Genomic DNA, 22,000 nt, shown 5'->3' with positions numbered 1-22,000 from the left:
GAGACCACAGAGAGGGAAACCAGACTTGGCGAGGCCAGAATGGGGTAATGGGGATCACGAAGCTCCCCAGCCTGCGAGCTTTCTGAAAAAAATTTTGGTATCAAGTGAAGAGGAGGATAAGCATACAAAAGACCAGGAGGTCAAGCATAAGTCAGAGCATCTCTGGAGGCTTCCCCCTGAGGGGGCTTCAGAGAGAAGAACTCGCTACATTTCGCACTGGAAGGAGATGCAAATAAATCGCAGCAAGACTGACCCCACTTGTGAAAATTCTGTTCTGCTACTGGAAGGTTCAGAGACCACTCATAAGGCATCAAGATAGATTTGTTGAGCCTGTCCGCTAGAATGTTGAACCATCCCAAAATGTGCGTTGCCACCAGAAAACAGTTGGAGGAGACTGCCCATTCCCACACTCTCATGGCTTCATGACAAAGGGGGGTAAAGATTTGGTTCCCCCCGTATGTTCATGTACCAGACCACCAACATACTGTCTGTCTGTACTGCAATTGTTCCTGAGAGAAGATGAGCATGGAGAGCCTGCAATATGAGAAGCACCGCCCTCATCTCCAAGACGTTGATATGCAAACTGGTCTCGTAGGGGGGACCACACGCCTTGAACTGTCCTTCCTGAGCATTGCCCCCCCACACACACTCCAGCTGGGAGGCATCTGTAGTCACCATGGCCTTGGGAAATGATGGGAGAAAGGGACGTCCTTGAATCAGATCCAGGGAAAGAATCCACAACCTAAGACAGTCCCTTGCACATTCAAGAGATTCGAACTGGGTGAGACAATGGGAGATCTAACAGAGACCAGAGTACTGAAAGGGTCCACTGCCACTGAAGAATTCGCATGTGGAGGCACGTCAAGGGTAAAAGACTCATCGTGGCCACCACTGACCCAAATGCCCACAGTACCACTTCTGCCGGAGAGTGGGTTTGAAGAACATGTAGCTTCAGATTGCATATCCTGTCTGGAGTAAGGAAAACTCTTGTCTGAACTGCGTCTAACCGAACCCCAATTAAGTCTGAACTAGTGCCAGAGATGATTTGCTGAGATTGATGGTGATGCCTAACCTCTGGGCTAGTAGTAGAAAGGAATCGCTTGCTTGACAAAGTTGATACCTGGAATCGTCCAGGTAGGGAAATACCTGAATGCCCTAGAGTCTCAGGTGACCCGGTACTACTGACATAACTATGCACCCGGAGGTCTGTGGTGAGACCAAAGGGGAGCGCTCTGAACTGATAATGACTGACTCAGTCAGAAGTGGACAAACTTCCGAGAGCGTCCGTCCATCTTGATATGATAGTATGCATCCTGGAGATCGATCGAGCACATCCAATCATTCCCCTGCAAGAATGGCAGGACAGACTGAAGGGTAACCATTCGGAATTTTGTCTTGTCCACTGACAGTTTCAAGGTGGACATATCCAGAATTGGCCATTTGGCACTAAAAAGAACATAGAATAAATGCCTAAACCAGACTGGTCTTGGGTGACATGTTGGATGACTCATTTTTCTAGCAGCTTTGCTATTTCCAGTGTTGCATCCTCCCTGTGTGCAGGTGGGACATCTGGGAGGTGTTTTGGTGGTAGGGGTGGTTCGAGGAATAGGACCGAATAACCTTTGGATATAATCTGCAACATCTAAAGATCTGTTGTGATGGACTCCCACTCCTTTATGTGTAATAACCGGCCCCAACTGCCTCCAGAGGCGAGCAGTCGGGCAACCCTTCGGGGCTGCTGCATGGGTTCATAGGTTGGTACTAAGCTACTATATAAACCTTGCCATAACAATTCCCTGACTATTTCTTCTCACAATATTTACTTCCCTGGGACCTTAGGGTCAGTCAGAGAAAGGTTCTCGAGACCCATAATTTCACAGACCCCCCCTGCCTCTAGGGCCACGTCTATCGTATCCCCCCTCTGCCCCTGGGGGAAGGGGAGTCCTGAGTGTCTTGGGGAAAATTCTGAGATATCCAGAACCACATCTTCTTAGTCCCTCGCCTCGAGTCCTAGAAAAGGACTGCTGAGGGATGGAGAAGTGTATCCCGACAGCATACAGAGTCTTCCCGTCCTTCTCACTCTGAACTAACATCTCTTGTACTGACTTTCCAAACAGGGAGGAACCATCGTACGGGGCATTAGTGAACGACATCTTAAAAGGTTCTGAGAACTGACAGAGCCAGAGCCAGGCAAGTCGTCTCATGGCAACGCCTGTACCAGCTGCTCTAGCAGCTCCCTCAGTAGCATGGGAGACGAGAGCATAGAAGTATTTGCAACTGACTTTAGAGTGGCCATACGAGCAGAAAACAACTTCTTGTCCTCTGCAGACATGGACTCAGGGGTCGACTCAGTGATCTTCTTCACTAGGTCTCGCTGCTAAAGAAAAAGTCGCTGAAGCATACACCCGCTTCCCAAATCAGTCCATCGCCCTTGACTCTCAGTCGGGAGAATGAACAGTAGAGCTCTCCAGAGCAAGAACTTAGTGGTAGCTGCCACCACCACAGTATCAACCGGGGACCCCTTGTTCCATTGTGTCCAGGGGAGAGCTTAGAACCTTATACGGGCACTTTGGGATGGGCTCCAGCAGGTCTGGTTCCTTCCATGCCTGAGATGTTATCAGGTCCACTAAAGGATGAGCGGGAGGGGACACAGAGGAAACAGAGGGGCCTGCACTAAATGCCTTGAGGAACACCGATTCGTCCGAGCCTCTCCCTTTTCGATTTTTCATCTTCCCTGGACCTCTTGGTGGGAGAGAGTCACAGGGGCCAGGGAGGCGGAAGAAGCTGAAGCGGGGGGTGCCGGGAATACAGTCCCCAAAGAGGGAAGGAGGCCCTTTAGGATTAATTTATCCCTCCTGTCCTTCAATGCCTTGGGATTAAACCTGGCACTGATGGAACAGGAGGTCTGCAGATGGGCCACCCCCAGACACACCATGCACATAGTGTGGCCATCACACTTTCTGTGGCTTGGGAGTTTTGGACATGTTCCCAAGGCAGGCCCAGCACACACACACACCACACACCATAAAAAAGTAAAGAAAGTAGAGAAAAGTGTTTTTTATATATATATATATATATATATATATATATATATATATATATATATATATATATATATATTATAAACGACAGATCTGTAACCCACAGGCTGAAGATCAAATGAAGACAACTACTTCAGGTCAGCAGATATTCAAACAGATCACTGCTGCAATGGACTAAGCTATATGGGATTTCCTGCCAAGGATCAGAGCCAGTCAATTTAAGTTTCAAGGCATCCCACACATTCTAACCTCTACCCTGCATAACAAAAGCAGGAGAAAAATCAATGGAGGAGTTTGTTAATTCCCCTTTAAATGGGATCCATACCAATAAAATCCCATACCCTTGCATAAAAAACAGAAAAAAAGAGGGTGCATCTACGGCAGGAGTGATCTAATCAAACATCTACACTTATGGACAAGTTCACTTTACACAACTCTTATTATGTTCATCATTACATTACTGCAGCAGTATCCTAAGCTATAATGGACAGATACCATATCTTAGATAATCAGAAGGAAGGGTGGCCAAAATCACACTCCACTGATGAGCAAAAGTTTGTCTACAGTACACTTCGAGTCCACCCCAACAAAAAGCCAAAGCATGGGCACTGACCTTGCCTGGAAGTGATAAGCTATTGCTTACTGTTTCCGTCATAACCAATAACCATTTAGAAATTGCCTGTTTTGACACTGCTTGCCCCTTTTCTTACCCTCTTAGGATACAAAACAGATGGTTAGCAGTCATGAAGGTTTGTCCTACTAAAGTAGGATCACAGTATGAAGGATGCTGTCCTTTTCCCCATTTTCTTTCCAGGGCCAAAATACATCACCTGGCGAAATGTAAACTCTGAAATTAACTTGGAAATCAGGATTTCTTTTCAATGGAACCTTATCTTTTTCCAAAATGCGACAGGGATGACTCACCATAAAAGCTTGCAAGTCAGACACTGTTCTTTCAAGAAGTCAGAGCAATAAGCAACACTGGTTTTCCAAGATAAAATATTGGAAACAGCCTGGTGAGCTAGTAAAAGAAAACATTTTAAGTTATTCCAGGACAAAATTAAGATCCCCAAGAGGAATCCCCAGCCTACTTGGTGAAAGTAAAGTTAACTACCCTTTCAAGAAACTGTTTGACATGAGGCTGGATCGAAAGGGGTAGGAAATTTAAAGACAAAAAAAAAAAGATATGACAAAGATGAAATATGGTAAACAGCAAGAAAGGAAAGACAACTCACAAAAACTGAAGATCCAGAGGCATTTTAGTCCTGGATACTAAGGCACCAACTAGAAAATCTCTTCCAGTTGCCCATATAGGACTTTCTAGTAGCAGGTTACTTTTGCCTCCTTTAAAACCTGCAGCACAACCTCAGAAAAAAGGTACCTAAATTAATCCAAAATAAATTCTAACATCCAGGCAGTTAAGTGAAGACTTTAAAGGCTGAGATATTTCAAACAACCCGTTCTGTGTGAGCAAGTCCATTCTGTGAGAAATTGCCCCTGGCCATATTCAGGAGACAGGAGAACTCCTGCCTGGGCCAAAAGGGAGTCAACACAAATACATTTGGGGAGCCCTTCTGTATCTATAAAGACCAAAGTTATCAAAAGAAAGGGTGAAAAATGATGAACAACATTCCTGTCCCATGGTAATGAAAGGAACATGTCTTCCTGGCTTGACTGCAGGGGGCACTGGAGCTGAATTTCTGTAATTATTTGTTGTGTCTGGAGGCAAACAGATGTACTTGACGATTTCTACATAGGCATCCTTGTGGAAGATTCCAGTTTCAACCTCTGAGAGCCTATCCCCCAGGGATTACCTCAGTGTCACTGCTCAACAGAGGCACAGCAAAATAATAGTTCCCATTCCCCCTAGGGGTGGCTTAAGCTTACCACAAACTATGGGGCTTAGGCTAAAAAATGCCTCGGGCAGATAGCCTAGTATGAACCTATGAACCTATGAACCTATCCTTGACCTGGTCTTGCTCAGCTTGCTTGCAACAACATTTTGCTCTAACAGAAAGTAGGTAGTCTGAAATTAACATACCAGACCAAGTCGCAAGACTCCAAACTACCACAGAAAGTGTACAAGAGATATCTAGTCTCTGAATAAAAAAAATAGGATTTCATTCTGCTCCCACTGAAACAGTTCCCACTTCAGGAAAAAGGAGTCTGAAGAAAAACTTTTCTTAGTCAGATTCCCCACAACAGAGAGAAAGCATTCCAGTCTAAATCATGTTTCTTAACTAAAGATCAGCATCACAGAACCAGAAAAACTTTTCTTTTTAAAAAGGGAAAGGATTCACCATGTTAGTCTAACAATTTTTTTGCACTGAGATTTAAGGGAAGAGAATGTCTAGTTTTCTTGCTTTCTTTTTCTGGGTCCCCACCCCTCAGAAGGAAAACAAAAAGGGTTAAAGGAAGGTCCTTTCCCTAGAGGGAAGCTCCTCAGAGTGGCTTACTGGAGAAGCACCCCTGGGGCTGCTTTTCAAGCATATCAGGGAATGTTCTCCCTTACCCGAAAGGCAAAAGAACAAGCCACAGAAGTGCCTGCCTCCTGGTTCTTACTGGCTTCCCATGGAGCTACACCACAGGGCCAGAAGAATAGGAGTGGTGTGAGCAATTACTGATGGTCAGGGAGAAGTCACTTAAAAGGCAGCTAAGGCAAAAAAAGACTCCCAATTTTATTCTTCCTTGTGGCATGGGTAGGGATCAATAAACTTACCAGGATCCAAGCCCATAATCAACCCACTAAAAAATTCTCATAGGTGGATGACAGTGTACAACAATCAGTGGTACTAGTTAACTGTAAAAGTTTGTTTAGTAGTAAATTTAGTGACAAACACCAAACAAGCAAGCTCCAGCCTCTAAACACAGCTACACATAAACCGCATTTTTTACGGGAAAAAAACAAAAAAATGAATCCAGAAAATCTCCAGAGACCCAGGACCTGATGTCAGCCAAAAAGGGTGAATGAAAGTCACTACAGCTGGATGTGTTAACACTAAACAAAAAAAATTAATTTTGGAGGTAAACTATTTTAATGGCAACCTTCAAAAGCAAAACAGAAGATTCCCCTCAGGAAACCTTAGCTACCAAAAAAATGAAGGAGTTGGACAAGAATTTTTAGTGACAGCGACTAAAATTTTATAGAAAAATGTTTGATGACCAAGAAATTTTTTATTCAGAAATGTAGAAGGTAGTCCCCAATGTGGCAAATATCTACCCAGCCTTGAAGAAGCGTTAACATAAAGTCGATTTCCCAAAGCTTGGTGAGGAGCTTATTCTTCTGCAGCAAAATTCTTTATAGTTTTTGGCACCACAACCTCAGATTTCCTCCTGCTTCCCTACTGCAAAAGGGAGGCTAGGGTGCATGAACGGTGCCCCAAAGCTTTGTAATATGGCTATCAGGTCCAATCTTTAACAGAATGTCCCATATTCCTTAGGTGATAGTGATCCAATGATGTACAGCTGTCAGACATTTCAAATCACATGCGGGGAAAGCAAGATAAAAGGAGGGATTTTTCAAAACATAGGTATCAAAAGTTTCAATGCAAAAATAAATGAATACACAGAAGCTAGCATAAAAACAGACATTTCAAAAGAAGGCCACATGTGCAACAAAAAGGGAATCAAAGCACATGCTAAAGCTCACAAAAGCTGAAGAAACTGAAGCAATCAGAACACACACGATATTCACCAATCTGACTACTTACCAAAATGCTTGATCTGGTTTTCATATTTTTCTACAAATGTCTTATGTTTGTGTTCTTTCTCTTCCTCAGTTTCCTCCTTTTTTTCTACCTTGACATTGACTACACTCTGCAGCAGAAACAAAACATACTATTTACCTTCTGTCACACTGTTAGAACTTTTAGTTACGTACTTACCATAACTTTGGATGTATGGGATCCATCTCGCCTACATTCATAACTGATGGGTTCGGAGCCGATCCGTCGGCTCCGACTCGGCCACTATACACTAGAACGAAGTCTCTCATTGGCTGAGCTACCCCTTATCCCAGAATGCACCACGCCTGCTTCCCCAGATCTTGTTTGTTCGCTTTCATACATTCATACAGGTACAGAAACACATACCAATAACTGTAAACAACTAGAGCCCTTCCAGAGGAGAGCTTAGCATGATCAACATTTCCTCCAAATCAAAAAGGTAGGGGGAAGGAGGGTGGGTATGTATGAATGTAGGCGAGATGGATCCCATACATCCAAAGTTATGGTAAGTACATAACTAAAAGATGTAATGGGATCCTATCTCGCCTACATTCATAACTGATGGGACAGCGTCCCTAGCACCTAAACCCTGGGTGGCTCACTGGAACACACTCCTGAGAACTGCGGAACCAAATGAAGCTCTGCCTCGGGAAGCCACATCAACCTTGTAATGAGAAATGAAGGTATGCGGAGAAGACCAAGTAGCAGCCGCACAAATATCATCTATTGAAACTTTGGAGTGAAAGGCTACAGAAGTGGCCATAGCCCTGGTAGAATGAGCTTTGAGGGGGAAAGGCAACTCTCTGCCTGACTGGGAATAAATGAAGGAGATGCAATCCTTAATCCATTTGGCAATGGTGGTTTTGGCAACTGGTAGACCTAACCTATTCTCCGCAAAGGACACAAACAGTTGGTCAGATTTACGTGTCTGAGTGGTCCTATCCAAGTAAAAACGCAGTTGCCTGTGAACATCCAACTGGTGGAAGGTATATTCTGCTCTATTAGAAAAATTAGGAAAGAAGGCTGGGAGCTCCAAGGATTGCTGAATGCAAAAAGGGGATGCTACCTTAGGCAAAAAGGATGGATTCAATCTAAGGGAAACTCTGTCTTTGTGAAAAATCAAATAAGGAGGGGAAGAACAGAGAGCCTGAAGCTCTGAAACGCGCTTAGCAGAAGTTATTGCCACTAGAAAGGCAGTTTTCCACGACAGAAATTTTATATCACAAGTGGCTGCCGGCTCAAAGGGACGGGCAGTTAGAGAGGCCAGAACCAAATTTAAGTCCCAAGGGGGCACAGGATGAGCCATAGGAGGCCTGAGGAGCCAGGCTCCTTTAAGAAAGGACTTGCAAAGTCTGTTAGCCATTAAAGAAGGCTCTATAGCAACATGAAAATTAGATATAGCCGCCAGTTGAACTTTAAGTGTGGAGACTGAAGAGCCTGAATGAAACAATGAAGCTAGAAATTCCAAGACCTGCGGAACTGGGGCTGTAAGAGGATCAATGCCTCGCTGCTGGGCCCAACAAACAAACCTTTTCCATTTGCTGGAATACAGCTTCATGGTAGACGGCTTGTGGGAGGAGGACAAGATGTGCATCACTTCCGAAGAAAGAGAGAGATCTCTAACTAAGGATGGAAGTGGAGTAACCAAGCAGCCAGTCGCAACGACCGGAGGGACGGATGAGAGTGTCCCGACTGATGAGACAACAGATCCGGCACTGGGTCCAGAATCCAGGGGCCCTGTACCGCATACTTCTGAAGGAATGGGAACCAAACCTGATGGGGCCAATGTGGGGCGACTAAAATCATGTGGCACCCGACATGAAGAGCCTTCTGAATCACCCTCGGGAGAAGGGAAATCGGGGGGGAAGGCATACAGCAGACCCGGGGGCCAATTGTGGGCTAGAGCGTCCCTGGGAGACTGCCCCTGAGAGGGAGTCAGAGTGAAGAACTCTCTGCACTTCGCATTGTTGGGGCTGGCGAACAAGTCGCAACAAGGGAGACCCCATTCGGCGAAGATCTGCGCAGCCACTCTGTTGTTGAGGGACCACTCGTGGGGCAACAGAAGAGTCCTGCTGAGCCTGTCTGCAATCACATTGGCTTTTCCCGGAATGTGCGTGGCTACTAAGAAACGTCGAGAGGCTATGGCCCAGCGCCATACTCTCATGGCCTCCCTGCAAAGGGGGTAGGACCTGGTTCCGTCCTGCTTGTTTATGTGCCAAACTACCGACATATTGTCGGATAGAATCGCAATAGTAACTTGGGGGGAGAGCATGATGAAGTGCTTGTAAAACCAGAAGCACCGCTCTCATTGCCAGGATATTGATGTGAAGGTGCGCTTCGCAATCCTACCAAGTGCCTTGGACAGACCTGTCCAGATAATGACCCCCCCACCCTATCTGGGAGGCGTCCGTGGTCACTGTGGCAACACGGGGCTGAAGGGCGAAAGGACGCCCCCGGTCCAGGTTGGACCGAAATAGCCATCAACGGAGGTCCCGACGACAACTGTCCGTATTCAGAACCAGGTGGTTCAGGGGAAGTTCTTGGTACGACCATTGAACCGATAATAGCCATTCCAGCACCCGCATGTGCAGCCTGGCTAACGGTACTAGGAGGATAGTTGCAGCCATCGGGCCCAATAACTGAAGAATCTGTCTGGCAGGAACTTGAGATTTGGGTAACAAATTTAGAACCTGTGATTGTAGAACCTGAATTCTCTCTGATGGCAAAAATGCCCGCATTCTTTTTGTGTCTAATTCTGCGCCTATAAAGGTGATACACTGAGATGGCCGCAGCACAGATTTTTTCCAATTGAAAGTGATTCCTAGCGAGAGACCCAAGGTTACTGTGGCCATCAGCGCTCGAATCAGTAGATGCTTGGAGGTGGCAGTGAGGAGCCAGTCGTCGAGATAGGGAAACACTTGGAATCCTAGACTTCTCAAGTGAGCTGTCACCACTGCCAGACACTTGGTAAACACCCTGGGGGCTGTGGTGAGACCAAAGGGCAGTGCTCGAAACTGGAAATGACTGGTTCCTAGGCGGAAGCGTAAATGACTCCTGGACTCTTGACGTATCAAAATGTGATAGTAAGCGTCCTTGAGGTCTATGGAGCACATCCAGATATCCTTCTCCAATAACGGAAGAATGGACTGAAGGGTGACCATCCGGAACTTGGACTTCTTCACAAAACGATTTAAAGAGCTTAGGTCCAAAATGGGCCTTACGTCCCCTGTCTTTTTTGGCACCAAAAATAATCTTGAGTAAGTTCCTGATCCGATCTGGTCGGCGGGGACGGGCTGGATGACCCCTTTGCTTAGCAGCTTTGAAACTTCTACGGCTCCCAGATCCCGCTGACTGGGTGGAACGTCCGGGATTCTCCTTGTAGGAGGAGGGGGCTTGAAAAAGGGGATGAGGTAGCCTCCGGTTACAATGCGAAGCACCCACTGATCCTTGGTTATCGATTCCCAAGCCTGTGGGTGTTTCGCAAAACGGCCCCCGACTGGCTCTGGAGAAACACAGCCGGGCCACATCCTAGGGATGTTGAAGGTAGGAGGAACCACGAAAGGAGTAGCGGTCTCCAGAGTTACGGGGGCCTCTGCCACCTCTAGGGCGGCGTCTTCCTGAATCCCCCCCCCTGCCTCTGGAGGGGGGATCACTCGGTGGAGTAGAGAAGAACTTTTGGGATTTCCTGAACCCCATTTTCCCTCCTCTCTGGGCCTTGGGATAAGGTCTAGAGGGAGCGGTAAAAAGGGCCCCAACGGCAGTCAAGGTCTTGCCCTCCTGCTCGCACCGAGTAAGTGTGTCCTTCACCTTGGGTCCAAACAAAGAAGACCCATCAAAGGGGGCGTCGGCGAAGGAAGACTTAAAGGCCTCCGCGAGTGGACACAAGCGTAACCAGGCTTGTCTCCCAAGAGCCACTCCTGTGCCCGCTGCTCTACTCGCCCCTTCGGCTGCATAGGAAATGAGCCTCATGGACGAGTTGACAATAGAAGATAGGGCAGTCATCTGGGCGCCTACGGTCTGTGCTAACGCCTCAGGAAGGTTACCCGCAAGGGACTCTAACTCCTTGAGGAGGTCCCTTTGGAGCCTTGTAAAATGACAGAGATAGTTCAGCGACCGCAGGGTAAAGGTCGCTGAAGAAAGGTTACGCTTCCCGTACCTATCCATGCTCCTAGAATCCTTATTAGGAGGATGAATTGACGTTGAAGCCTCTGCCATGTCCTGCTGAGTGGCAGATGCCACCACCATAGCATCAACTGCAACACCCTTAGTGAGGAATTCCTTCTGGGGAGGAAATACGTGGGGCTTACGAAAACTGTTTCAGTCACACAACAAGAAAAATTAGATAGATAGACATACAATAAGGGCAAATGCCCTCTAACTTAAAAGGGCCTTGCCCAGTACACTAGTAGCGCAAAAAAGAATAAAATTTAACTTTACACAAAACAGACCACAAACGCTCACAAAGCTGTTAAAACAGCTGTTTGTTTAAAAGCTGACAGAAACCCTAGCCAAAAATGACCAAAAGGTCAAGAAAAAAACACTTAGCTCCAGCCAAGTTCGAGACCACGTCCGGCTTGAAAAGCGGCAAACGAGATCTGGGGAAGCAGGCGTGATGCATTCTGGGATAAGGGGTAGCCCAGCCAATGAGAGACTTCGTTCTAGTGTATAGTGGCCGAGTCGGAGCCGACGGATCGGCTCCAAACCCATCAGTTATTAATGTAGGCGAGATAGGATCCCATTACATCCTGTTTTCTACTGTTTAATTAGCAAAGGCTTAAGTTATCTTATTGTGTGCCACAACTTTAAACACAATCTTGCAAAGTCGCTCTTTACTCCCCCACTTTTGTGCAAGCACATCACCTTTTCTTGCAATTTCTCTGGATGTGCAGCACTCCCTCCCTCTGTGTATCACATCTGTGTTGTGGTACACACCTGTTTACATAAGTCTGCATGCACATTTCTCCAATACGCCCCTCCTTCCTAAAACACTACAGAAGCAACTCGTGCATCCTAAACCCAAATATGCAGCTTGATCAGATTTGCTCGACTTTCCCCTCAAAATTCAGTCTATTTTTTGCACAGTTAACACTTCAGAGCTTGAATAAAATCAGTAAAGACAGGCAACTTTAAACACTTTGCAAAACCTTACTGCAGTAAACAGAACTATTTAAAATATAATGCAGTTCTAGTTACTATCTTACAAGGCTGGTCTATACCATTCAAATAAAATCCTAAGTTAGCCAGGTGAGCTTATTCTCCATTTCCATGTCTGGTAGTCATCATTCTGGGTTTATGCACTCAGCACAGTTGGGGCACTCAATGGCAGTACCAAAGGACAGAAAAAATGGGTAATTGCAGCTTTCAAGCATTACTTAATACAATGATTGAGTTCGAAAGTCCAAAACTTCCCTTCACTACCATAAAGGATTTCAGAAAGTGCTAATGCACACAGCAAAAATTTGCTCCCTGTTACCATACAAAATTTTTTCTTCTTCTATCGTTCTTTTTTCTCACCAATTACTGCTGTCCCAGTACTCCATGTGGGTCTACCAGCATCCCAATAAATCCCTAATCCAATGTCTGAAATTTAGGCAGGGTCAGCAAGGATCTTAAGGAAGCCCAGGGGGCAGTGTTAGCAACATCCATCCTTTTTTTTTTTTTGTGCCTGCTTTTCATCTACCAGTTTTTTCACTTCCCTCCTCCCTTTGCAGTCCTTGTTGTTAGAGTGGTGAGTGTGCAATCAAGATGTGGCATTTTGCCCCAACTCCACAACAGCAAAGCCATGTCTCCATCCTTACCCTCATTGGGCCACATCTCCCAACAGTGATATCACCCACCTCTACATCTCCCAACAGTGATATCACCCACCTCCACCAGTGATTATCACATACTACACCCACAAGGCAGTCCACCCTCCCAGGGATGGTAACATCCTTCGCTCCCTGCCACTACGTCAGTTAACCAAGGGTCTAAATGAACCCAGGTCGACTGGGCTGTAGTCAAAACATTCTCTCACTATGCCACTGGAATGGCTGGAACATGCAAAATCTAGCTCAGTAGTCAAAATGTTGTTCCTTGATTCACATCTTCCTCATGTAAATTCTGGGTTTACCTCAAGTCCTTGTCAAAAGCAAAGGCAGATGCAACACTGTAGCTAGCATGCTATGGTTTAGAAAGCAAGGGTTTTGCATCCAGGAAGAAAGAGGTCATTGTCTCCCTCTACTCTTCCCTCATTAGGCCAATCATTGAGTGCAATGCCCCATTTGGCATGTACCCCACTAAACATCTGCAACAACTGGAGAGGCCGCAAAAGTACCTCACAAAGAGGATCCTAGGCCTTACTTAGAGGCGATCACTGCTTGACTTACAAAGCCATGTCTGACCCAGCGCTGTTACAAATGCTACATCTAAAGAAATCCCAATCCCTCCGCACCACAAGCTCTAGAGACCTCAAACTCATTACCACAATCAACAGAACATGCTGGAGGGACATGTTCATAACCCATTACCACAATCAACAGAACATGCTGGAGGGACAGGTTCATAACCCATTACCACAATCAACAGAACATGCTGGAGGGACAAGTTCATAACCCAGACACTGCACATGCTATGGAATAGACTTCCCATACATGTCAAACAGAGCACCTCACTGGCCCTCTTCAAGAGAAATCTTGATGAGTGGATGGGAAATAGAAAATCCACCCCATGGACCACTCCAGTGGCTATATTTGACAGAGGCAATGGGAAATAAGGTCAGGTGGCACAATGCCAAGGTAATCATTTGGGCTATGCTTGTAAAGGCCACAGGGCCATTAGCCTAGTACACACCTACGAACCTATTAGTAAATAGACTTTAAAAACATATTATAAACACTTGTGGAATATGATTTTGCAAGAAAAAAAAGTGGAAAAACAATGGACTTTTGCTCACTTTGTTAAACTTGTAAGACTGTAAAGCATATACCCCACTTTATATCATTGTTTAGGAGAATACGAAAAGGAGGAACTAAGTAAAACAATTTCCGTTCTTATTAGTATTTGTATAGAATTATAAGAAACTGCATGTTACATACAGTAATACAGTTGTATAGTGTCTAGTCGGGGGGGGTCCTTGCACTGACTGCTGTATGGGTTAAACGTTCTGAAGTGAACTAATACTACCTAGTTGTAAGAAAAAAAGTTAAGTACTCACCATAATGTTCCATGTGTGTCATCCATCTCGCCTTCATTCTTCGCTGGTTGGGTTCGAAACCTATCCTCGGTTCCGACTCGGCCTTATACAAAAGCTTGAGGTCTTCCACTAGCTCGTGGCTGTATCCCTATCCCATCATGCCCTAGGAAAGCTCCCCAGACCTTGTTTGCTGATATAACAAAAGGTAACAATAAAACTAATCCAAAAACTTGCAGAGCAATGAAGAAGGTCGGAGAACATTTGTTTCCAATTGTGACCGCTCTGTCCTCCAGGAGTCAAAGACTGGGGAAAGGACGGTGGGATGTAAGAATGAAGGAGTGATGGACACACATGGAATGTTAGGGTGAGTACATAACTTCTTTATGTGAGGTCCTATCTCACCTTAATTCGTCACTGGTTGGGACAGCGTCCCTAGCACCATATTTCTTGGGTGGCTCATGGGAGAATATTCTTCAGAACAGTGGACTCAAAAAGAGACCCTGTTCCTGGAGGCCAAATCCACCTTGCAATGAGTGATAAACGTATGAGGCCTTACCCACGTTACTGCAGCACAAATGGTGACAATTGGTAGTCTAGCCCAAAAGGCAGAAAAGAGGTTGCTATGGCTCTTGTGGAATGACCTTTGACTTTACAGGCAAGATCTTTGTTGTGAGATTTGTAGGTAAAGGTAATAAAATCTGACAGCCATTTCAAAAGTGTGACTTTAGATGCAGGAGCACCTTTCTTAGATTCTGAAAATGAAACAAATTATTAGTCGGATTTTCTGAAGTCCTTTGTCCTATGCAAGTAGAAACGTAACTGTCTATCTACATCTAGTTGGTGTAACATATTCTGCCTTACTGCCATAATTAGGGAAAACAAATGGTAGTTCTATGGATTGGTTCAAATTAGATTCTGAGCATACTTTGGGTAGAAAGAATGGGTTAGTTCGACGGGATACTCTGTCTTTGTGGAAAAGCATGTAAGGGGGCTTTATAGACAATGTTTTTAGCTCTGAAACCCTTCTGGCAGAAGTGATGGCTATCAAGAGAATGGTCTTCCATGACAAAAACTTCAGATCTCAGGATGATGCTGATTCAAAGGTGGGGGGGAATCAAATGGGATAAAACAAAGATTAGGTCCCATAATGCTGAAGGGGTTTTAATGGGTGGTCTTAATAAAATAGTGCCCTTAAGAAAGGCTTTGCATAGTCAGAGACATCAGATTTGGCTCCAATTCACTTACATGAAAATTAGGTATCGCAGCCAATTGAACTCTAATAGTAGCTGCAGCTGCACCTTAATTAAATAGCTTGGTCAAAAATTCAAGAATGGAATTTACAGGGGCAGCAAAAGGATCAATGTGGTTATTTAATGCCAAAGAAGAAAATCTTTTCCATTTGCTCATGTATAATTTCCCCAAAGAAGCCTTATGAGATGAGATCAAGATATGCTTCACTGACGAGGAAAGCTTGGGGAGCCTGCTTATGTTCATAAATGGAGCAGCCAAGCTGTCAATTTGAGGGTTTGAAGAGTGGGATGGAGCATTCCTGACACATGAGTCAGAATGTCTGGAGCTGGGTCCAGAACCCACGGCTCCTCCTGGGCATGAGGCCAAAGAAAGGGGAACTAGATTTGACTTGGCCAGTACGGAGCGACAAGTGTTAAATTCCTTCCCAACGAGCTGGCTTTCTGAAGAACTTTGGGTACCAACGGAAAGGGAGAAAAAGCACCGAGGAGACCCGATGGCCAATCGTGAACAAGTGCATCCCTTGGTGATTCCCCTGGAGGGGGGATTAGGGCAAAAAAAGCCGCTGCATTTGGTATTCATGGACATGGCAAAAAGGTCGCAGCAAGGCTGGCGGCATTTGCAGAAAAAAATCTCCGCCACTTCTTGTTTTAGGGACCACTCGTGAGGCATCAGGATCGCTCTGCTGAGTTTGTCTGCTATCACGTTAGATTCCCCAGGTTGTGCGCTGCTATTAGCAAGCATTGGCAGGGGGTTGTCCACTGCCACACTCTCAGGGCCTCTCTACAAATGAGGTAGGACCTGGTTCCTCCTTATTTATGTACCAAACTGAAATGTCAGTCTGTACTGCAATAGTTCCCAGCGGAAGAGAGCCCTGAAATGTTTGCAACGCTAAAAGCAGTGCCCTCATCTCTAGGACACTGATGTGCAAATGGGCCTTGCGATTTTGCCAAGTGTCTTGGACTATTCTTCCCAGATAATGCCCCCCACCCCCATCTGGGAAGCATCCGTGGTCACTGTGGCTAACGGCTGCAGAAGAAGAAAGGGTCGATCTAATGTCACGAGTGGAGTGGAGCCACCAACTAAGCTCTTTCTTGCAAGATTCTGTTATCACAATTTGGTGGAATATGGGTAGTTCCTGCATGGACCACTAAGTGAACAAATAGCCACTGCAGAATTCTCATATGCAGACATGCTAATGGAATCATAGTTATTGCTGCTGCCATGGCCCCCAAGACTTTCAGGACTGTTCTTGCTTGTGCTTTTTTCCTGGAAAGAAGGTTTAAGCCCGGATGTTGTAGGATTTGAACTCTTTCTGGGGAAAGTTTTGCAATCATCTTTGTTGTATCTAGATCTGCTCCTATAAAAACGATATGCTGAGATGGCAACAAGTCAGACTTTTCATAATTTATCATGATTCCTAGGTGAGAGCAGAGCTGTAATGTGGTGCCTCTCTTGCTTTTATTAGTAGATGCTTGGTGGTGGAAGTTAGGAGCTAATCATCTAGATACAGAAACACACTGAATCCTAGACGTCTCAAGTGAGCCGTGACTACATCCATACACTTGGGGAACACTCTGGAGGCTATAGTGAGACCAAAAGGCAGAGCCCAAAACTGGTAGTGACTGGCTCCCACTCGAAAGTGCAGATGACTCCTGGATGGCCTGTCAATTTTTATGTGGTAGTACACATCCTGGGGGTCTACAGAGGACATCCAATTGTCTTTTCCCAGAAAGGAGAATATTGACTGCAATATTACCATCCGGAACTATGTTTTTCTTACTGATTTGTTTAATCTGTTGAGATCCAGTATGGGTGCCTAGTCCCCTGTTCTCTTTGGAACTAAAAAGAACCTTGAATACATTCCAGATCCTATTTAGTCTGCGGGGACTGTTTGGATGACTTTTGTCTAGCAACTTTTGAACTTCTAGAGAGTTGCCTGTTCCCTTTGACTGGGTGGAGCGTCCGGGATGTTCTTTATGTTTTGGACAGGGAAGGAAAAGGGTATAGAGTAGTCTCTGGATACAATGCTTTGTACCCACTAGTCTTTTGTTCTTCCTAGCCGGGGTTCTGAGTGTAAAGATAAGTGAACCTCGACTGCCTCCAGAGTTGGACAGACAGGCCTCCTTTCAGGACAGCTGAAAGGGCTTACCACAGAATGACTCCCTGTCGGCTTGATTATGTGGACCCCCTCTGCCACGTGGACAGCGTCTTCCATTACTTCTTCCTCCTCTGCCCCTGGGAGAAGAATCACCACGTGTGCCGTGAAAGCTCTCTGGGATTTTCGGAACCTCATTTTTCCTCCCTTCTGACCTTTTGGGTAAGGTCTAGAAGGTAAGGAAAAACGGACTGCTACTTGCAGAAAGTGTTTTTCCTTCTTTCTCACACCTGGTTAGTGTGTCCTTGACTTTTGACCAGAACAAGGACAAGCCATTAAAAGGGGCATTAACAAAGGAAGATTTAAAGGGCTCTGCAAAGTCACACAAGTACATCCAGAAATGCCCCCTTAGGGAAATTCCTGAACCCGCTGCTCTACTCGCAGCATCTACTGCCTAAGAAATGAGCCTCATGGATGAGTTAACCACAGAATTTAAGGTAGAGAGCAGAGAGCAAACCTTGTCGGATACTCCTGCAGCTATTGAACCTTGAAGAGCATCTCCTAATTCTTTTAGATCTCTTTGTAGCCTTGTAAAGTGCAGCGATCTGAGTGCAAAAGTCGCTGAAGGGAACGTGCGCTTTCCATATCTGTTCATCGCATGCGATTCCTTGCTCGGGGAATGGACAGACGAGAATGTCTCCGAAAGTTGCTTTTTGGTGGCTGCTGCCACCAACATAACAGCTAATGGGACACCCTTGGTAAGAAAATCCTTGTCTGATGATGCAGTAATTAGAAGTTATGTCCTTACCATAACGTTCCATGTGGAGTGTTCATCTCGCCTTTGTTCTTACACCTGGGTTCGGAGCCAATCCTCGGCTCCGTGTCGGCCGCTTTGCAAGCTCTGCATCGAGAAGAAGCACGAGACCAACCTAACTCCCACAATCCCCCTCTGCCTTTACCTCAGATCTAGTTTGCAAGCAAACCAGAAGTCAGAGAGAGTAACACATTCATGCCAAAAACAACATAACTGCAAGAAACACCTATACATATATATATATATATATATATATATATATATATATACACACACATATATACACAACAACTGCGTAATGCAGAAGCAGGAGAAACCAAACCAGACACCAAACTGGACGTTCTTCCTGAGGGTGGGAGGGTGGGAATGTAAGAACAAAGGCGAGATGAACACTCCACATGGAACGTTATGGTAAGGACATAACTTCTAAATGTGAGAGTGTTCAATCACGCCGTTTGTTCTTACACCTGGGTAGAGTCCCTAGCTCCATGTTCCTGAGGAACTCACGGGAGAACGTTCTTGAGCACAGTGGAACCAAAGGTTGCCCTGTCCCTAGAAACCCTGTCTACCTTGTAATGAGAAATGAATGTATGTGGTTTAGACCAAGTGGCAGCTGCACAAATAGTGTCTAATGGTAAGCGAGCTGCATGAGCCAGGGATGTAGATACTGATCTTGTACAGTGCCCCTTGGGTTTGACAGGTAAAGTTTGTTCCGAAGTAGCATAAACAAATATAATGCAATCAGTTAGCCATTTGGAAAGGGTTCGTTTAGTAACTGCTACACCTTTCCTGCTGTCTGCAAAGGCTACAAAAAGTTGATCTGTTTTCCTGTGATCCTTTGTTCTATCCAGGTAAAATCTAAGTTGTCTATGAACATCCAACTTGTGTAACATATACTCCAACTTATTGGAGTGGTTTTTGAAAAAGGTAGGGAGTTCAGTGGATTGATTAATGTTATTAACGGAGCAAACTTTGGGGAGAAAGGACGGATTAGTGCGAAGAGATACTCTGTCAGAGTGAAAGATCAAATAAGGGTGTTTAATAGAAAGAGCCTGAAGCTCTGACACCCGCCTAGCCGATGTAATGGCCACCAAAAAGAGGGTCTTCCACGACAAATACTTCAATGGAAAAGAGGAGGCTGGTTCAAACGGAGGTAGCATCAATTTAGATAATAAAAGGTTCAGATTCCAAGGTGATGTAGGAGTTCTAACTGGTGGTCTAATATGGAAAGATCCTTTCAGAAAGGCCTTACAAAGTCTGTGAGCCATAATAGGAGCCCCACATTCTTACACATGAAAGTTGTAAATGGCAGCCAATTGCACTCTTAAAGTGGCAGGAGAAGCTCCTTGGTGGAACAATTCGGTTAAAAACTCCAAGATCTTATTTAAGGGAGCTATAACAGGGTCCAATTGCTGTGAATTTGCCCAGTAAACAAAACGCTTCCATTTACTAGTGTAAGTCTTTGTAGTGGAAGCTTTATGAGAAGCCACTAGTATATTCTGAACTGCAGGTGAAAGAAGATCAGACCTGGCTAATGTTGAAAGCGGAGCAGCCAAGCTGCTAGTTGGAGTGACAGTAGCGAGGGGTGGGGAGCCCCTGACGAGTGGGTCAGTAGATCCGGCTCTGGGTCCAGGATCCAGGGTTCCCGAATGCGGTGTGCCAGAAGAAAGGGAAACCAGATTTGACGAGGCCAGAATGGGGCAATGAGGATAATCGTCCTTTGCAGGTTGTTGGCTTTCTGCAGAAACTTTGCAATCAGGGGAAAGGGAGGAAAAGCGTACAGGAGACCCGGGGGCCAATCGTGAACCAGAGCGTCCCTGGGGACTTCCCCTGGAGGGGGTAATAGGGCAAAATAGCTTCTGCATTTGGCGTTCATTGGAGACGCAAAAAGATCGCAGGAAGGCTGGCCCCATTTGCGAAAAATCTCCTTCGCAACTGACTGTTTACTCGTGAGGCAACAGGATTGCTCTGCTCAACCTGTCGGCTATGACGTTGGATGACCCGGGATGTGCGTTGCAATCAGAAAGCGACCTGTGGACTCCGCCCATTGCCAGATTCTCATGGCCTCTCTGCATAGCTGATAAGACTTGGTTCCCCTTGTTTGTTTATGTACCAGACTACGGACATGTTGTCCGTCTGAACTGCAATAGTCCCTAGAGGAAGAAGGGGAGCAAAGTGTTGCAACGCTAGAAACACTGCCCTCAACTCTAGAACATTGATGTGCAGACTGTACTCTAAATTGGTCCATTCGCCTTGGACTGTCTGTCCCTGAAAGATGCCCCCCCACCCTATCAGGGAAGCGTCCGTGGTCACCGTAGCTGTCGGCGTGGGTAGCACAAATGGTCTTCCGCTGGAAAGGTTGCAAGTCCGGAGCCACCAAGCTAGGTGTGATTTGCATGTGTTTGTGATCAGAATTTCGTGTGTCAGAGGTAGCTGTTGGAACGACCATTGTGCAAACAGTAGCCATTGTAGAACTCTCATGTGCAGTCTTCCCAATGGTATCGCAATGAGAGAAGCTGCCATGAGACCCAAAACCTTCAGAACCAGTTCTGCTGGGGATTTTCTGGATGACAGAAGAAGAGAAATGTGGCTTTGTAGTGAGGCTATCCTTTCTGGAGGAAGTCTTAGAATTAAACGATGCGTATCCAATTCTGCTCCTATGAATGAGATATGCTGTGATGGCTGTAGTAAAGATTTTTCGAAATTTACGGAAATTCCGAGATGAACACAAAGCTGCAGTGTGTAATCCCTGGCCTGAATCAGTTGACGCTGGGTGGTGGCAGAAAGGAGCCAGTCGTCCAGATACGGAAACACCTGGAATCCCAGGCGTCTCAAGTGAGACGCTACCACTGCCATGCATTTGGTGAAAACCCTGGGGGCTGAGGTCAGACCAAAGGGCAGAGCTCGAAACTGAAAGTGGCTGGCTCCCAGCCGGAAGCGCAAGTGATCCCTGGACGCCCTGGCCATTTTGATGTGGTAGTATCGTCCTTCAGATCTATTGAGCACATCCAGTCGTCCTTCTGTAAAAATGGAAGGATCGATTGAAGCGTGACCATCCGAACTTCTCTTTCTTGACGAAGGTATTGAGATTGCTTAGGTCCAGAATCGGCCTCCAGTCCCTTGTCTTCTTTGGAACTAAAAAGAACCTTGAGTAAGTTCCGAATCCTCTTTGGACCGCTGGGACTGGTTGGATTACTCTTTTTCTAGCAGCTTTGAAATTTCTATAGCTGCAGGGTCTCGCAGATGGGGCACATCTGGGAGTCTTTTCTTCGGAATTGGGGCAATAGGAAGGGTATTCTGTAGCCTCTGGTAACAACGCTTTTACCCAATTGTCTGATGTAAGATTTCGCCAGGCCTGAGGGTATAAAGCTAAGCGACCCCCGACTGCCTCCAGAGCAGGACAGTCGGGCCTCCTCTCAGGAGTGCTGGAAAGGTTTCCCAGGGGGTGTATCCCTGTCACCTTGGTTTTGCGGACCCTCTGCCGCCAGGGCGTCTTCCACCTCTGCCCCCTCCTCTGCCTCTAGAGGGGGCATCACCCTGTGTGCCTGGGAAAGATCCTTGGGGTTTTCTAAACCACATTTTTCCACTACGTTGCCCTTTGGGGTACGGTCTGGATGGGGTGGAAAAACGGACTCCGACAGCAGACAGAGTCTTTCCCTCTTGCTCACACCGGGTAAGGGTCTCCTTTACTTTGGGGCCAAAGAGCGTGGCACCATCAAATGGGGCGTTAGTAAAGGAAGACTTGAAGGCTTCCGCAAATGAACATAAGTGCATCCAGGATTGTCTACGAAGAGCAATCGCTGAAGCTGCTGCTCTACTCGATCCTTCGGCTGTGTATGAGATCAGCCTCATGGACGAGTTTGCAATAGATGTAAGGGTATTGAGATGTGCTGTAACCTT

General features: G+C 45.9%; 1 protein-coding gene across 2 annotated transcripts in view; it reads right to left on the bottom strand.

The window, feature by feature from the left end:
- CDC37 (cell division cycle 37, HSP90 cochaperone) overlaps positions 1-22,000 on the bottom strand; it is a 935,136-nt gene that overhangs the window by 711,015 nt on the left and 202,121 nt on the right. For both annotated transcript variants that reach the window (XM_044084570.1, XM_044084571.1), the window contains exon 3: positions 6,752-6,857. In XM_044084570.1, the coding sequence (XP_043940505.1) occupies positions 6,752-6,857 (106 nt within the window). The remainder of the gene's footprint in view (positions 1-6,751; positions 6,858-22,000) is intronic.

The sequence above is a fragment of the Protopterus annectens genome, chromosome 9.part0, assembly GCF_019279795.1.
Source record: "Protopterus annectens isolate FY-2018-M chromosome 9.part0, PAN1.0, whole genome shotgun sequence".
In the NCBI taxonomy this organism is placed as follows: Eukaryota; Metazoa; Chordata; order Ceratodontiformes; family Protopteridae; genus Protopterus; species Protopterus annectens.
This window is presented reverse-complemented; position numbering and strand designations above follow the sequence as displayed.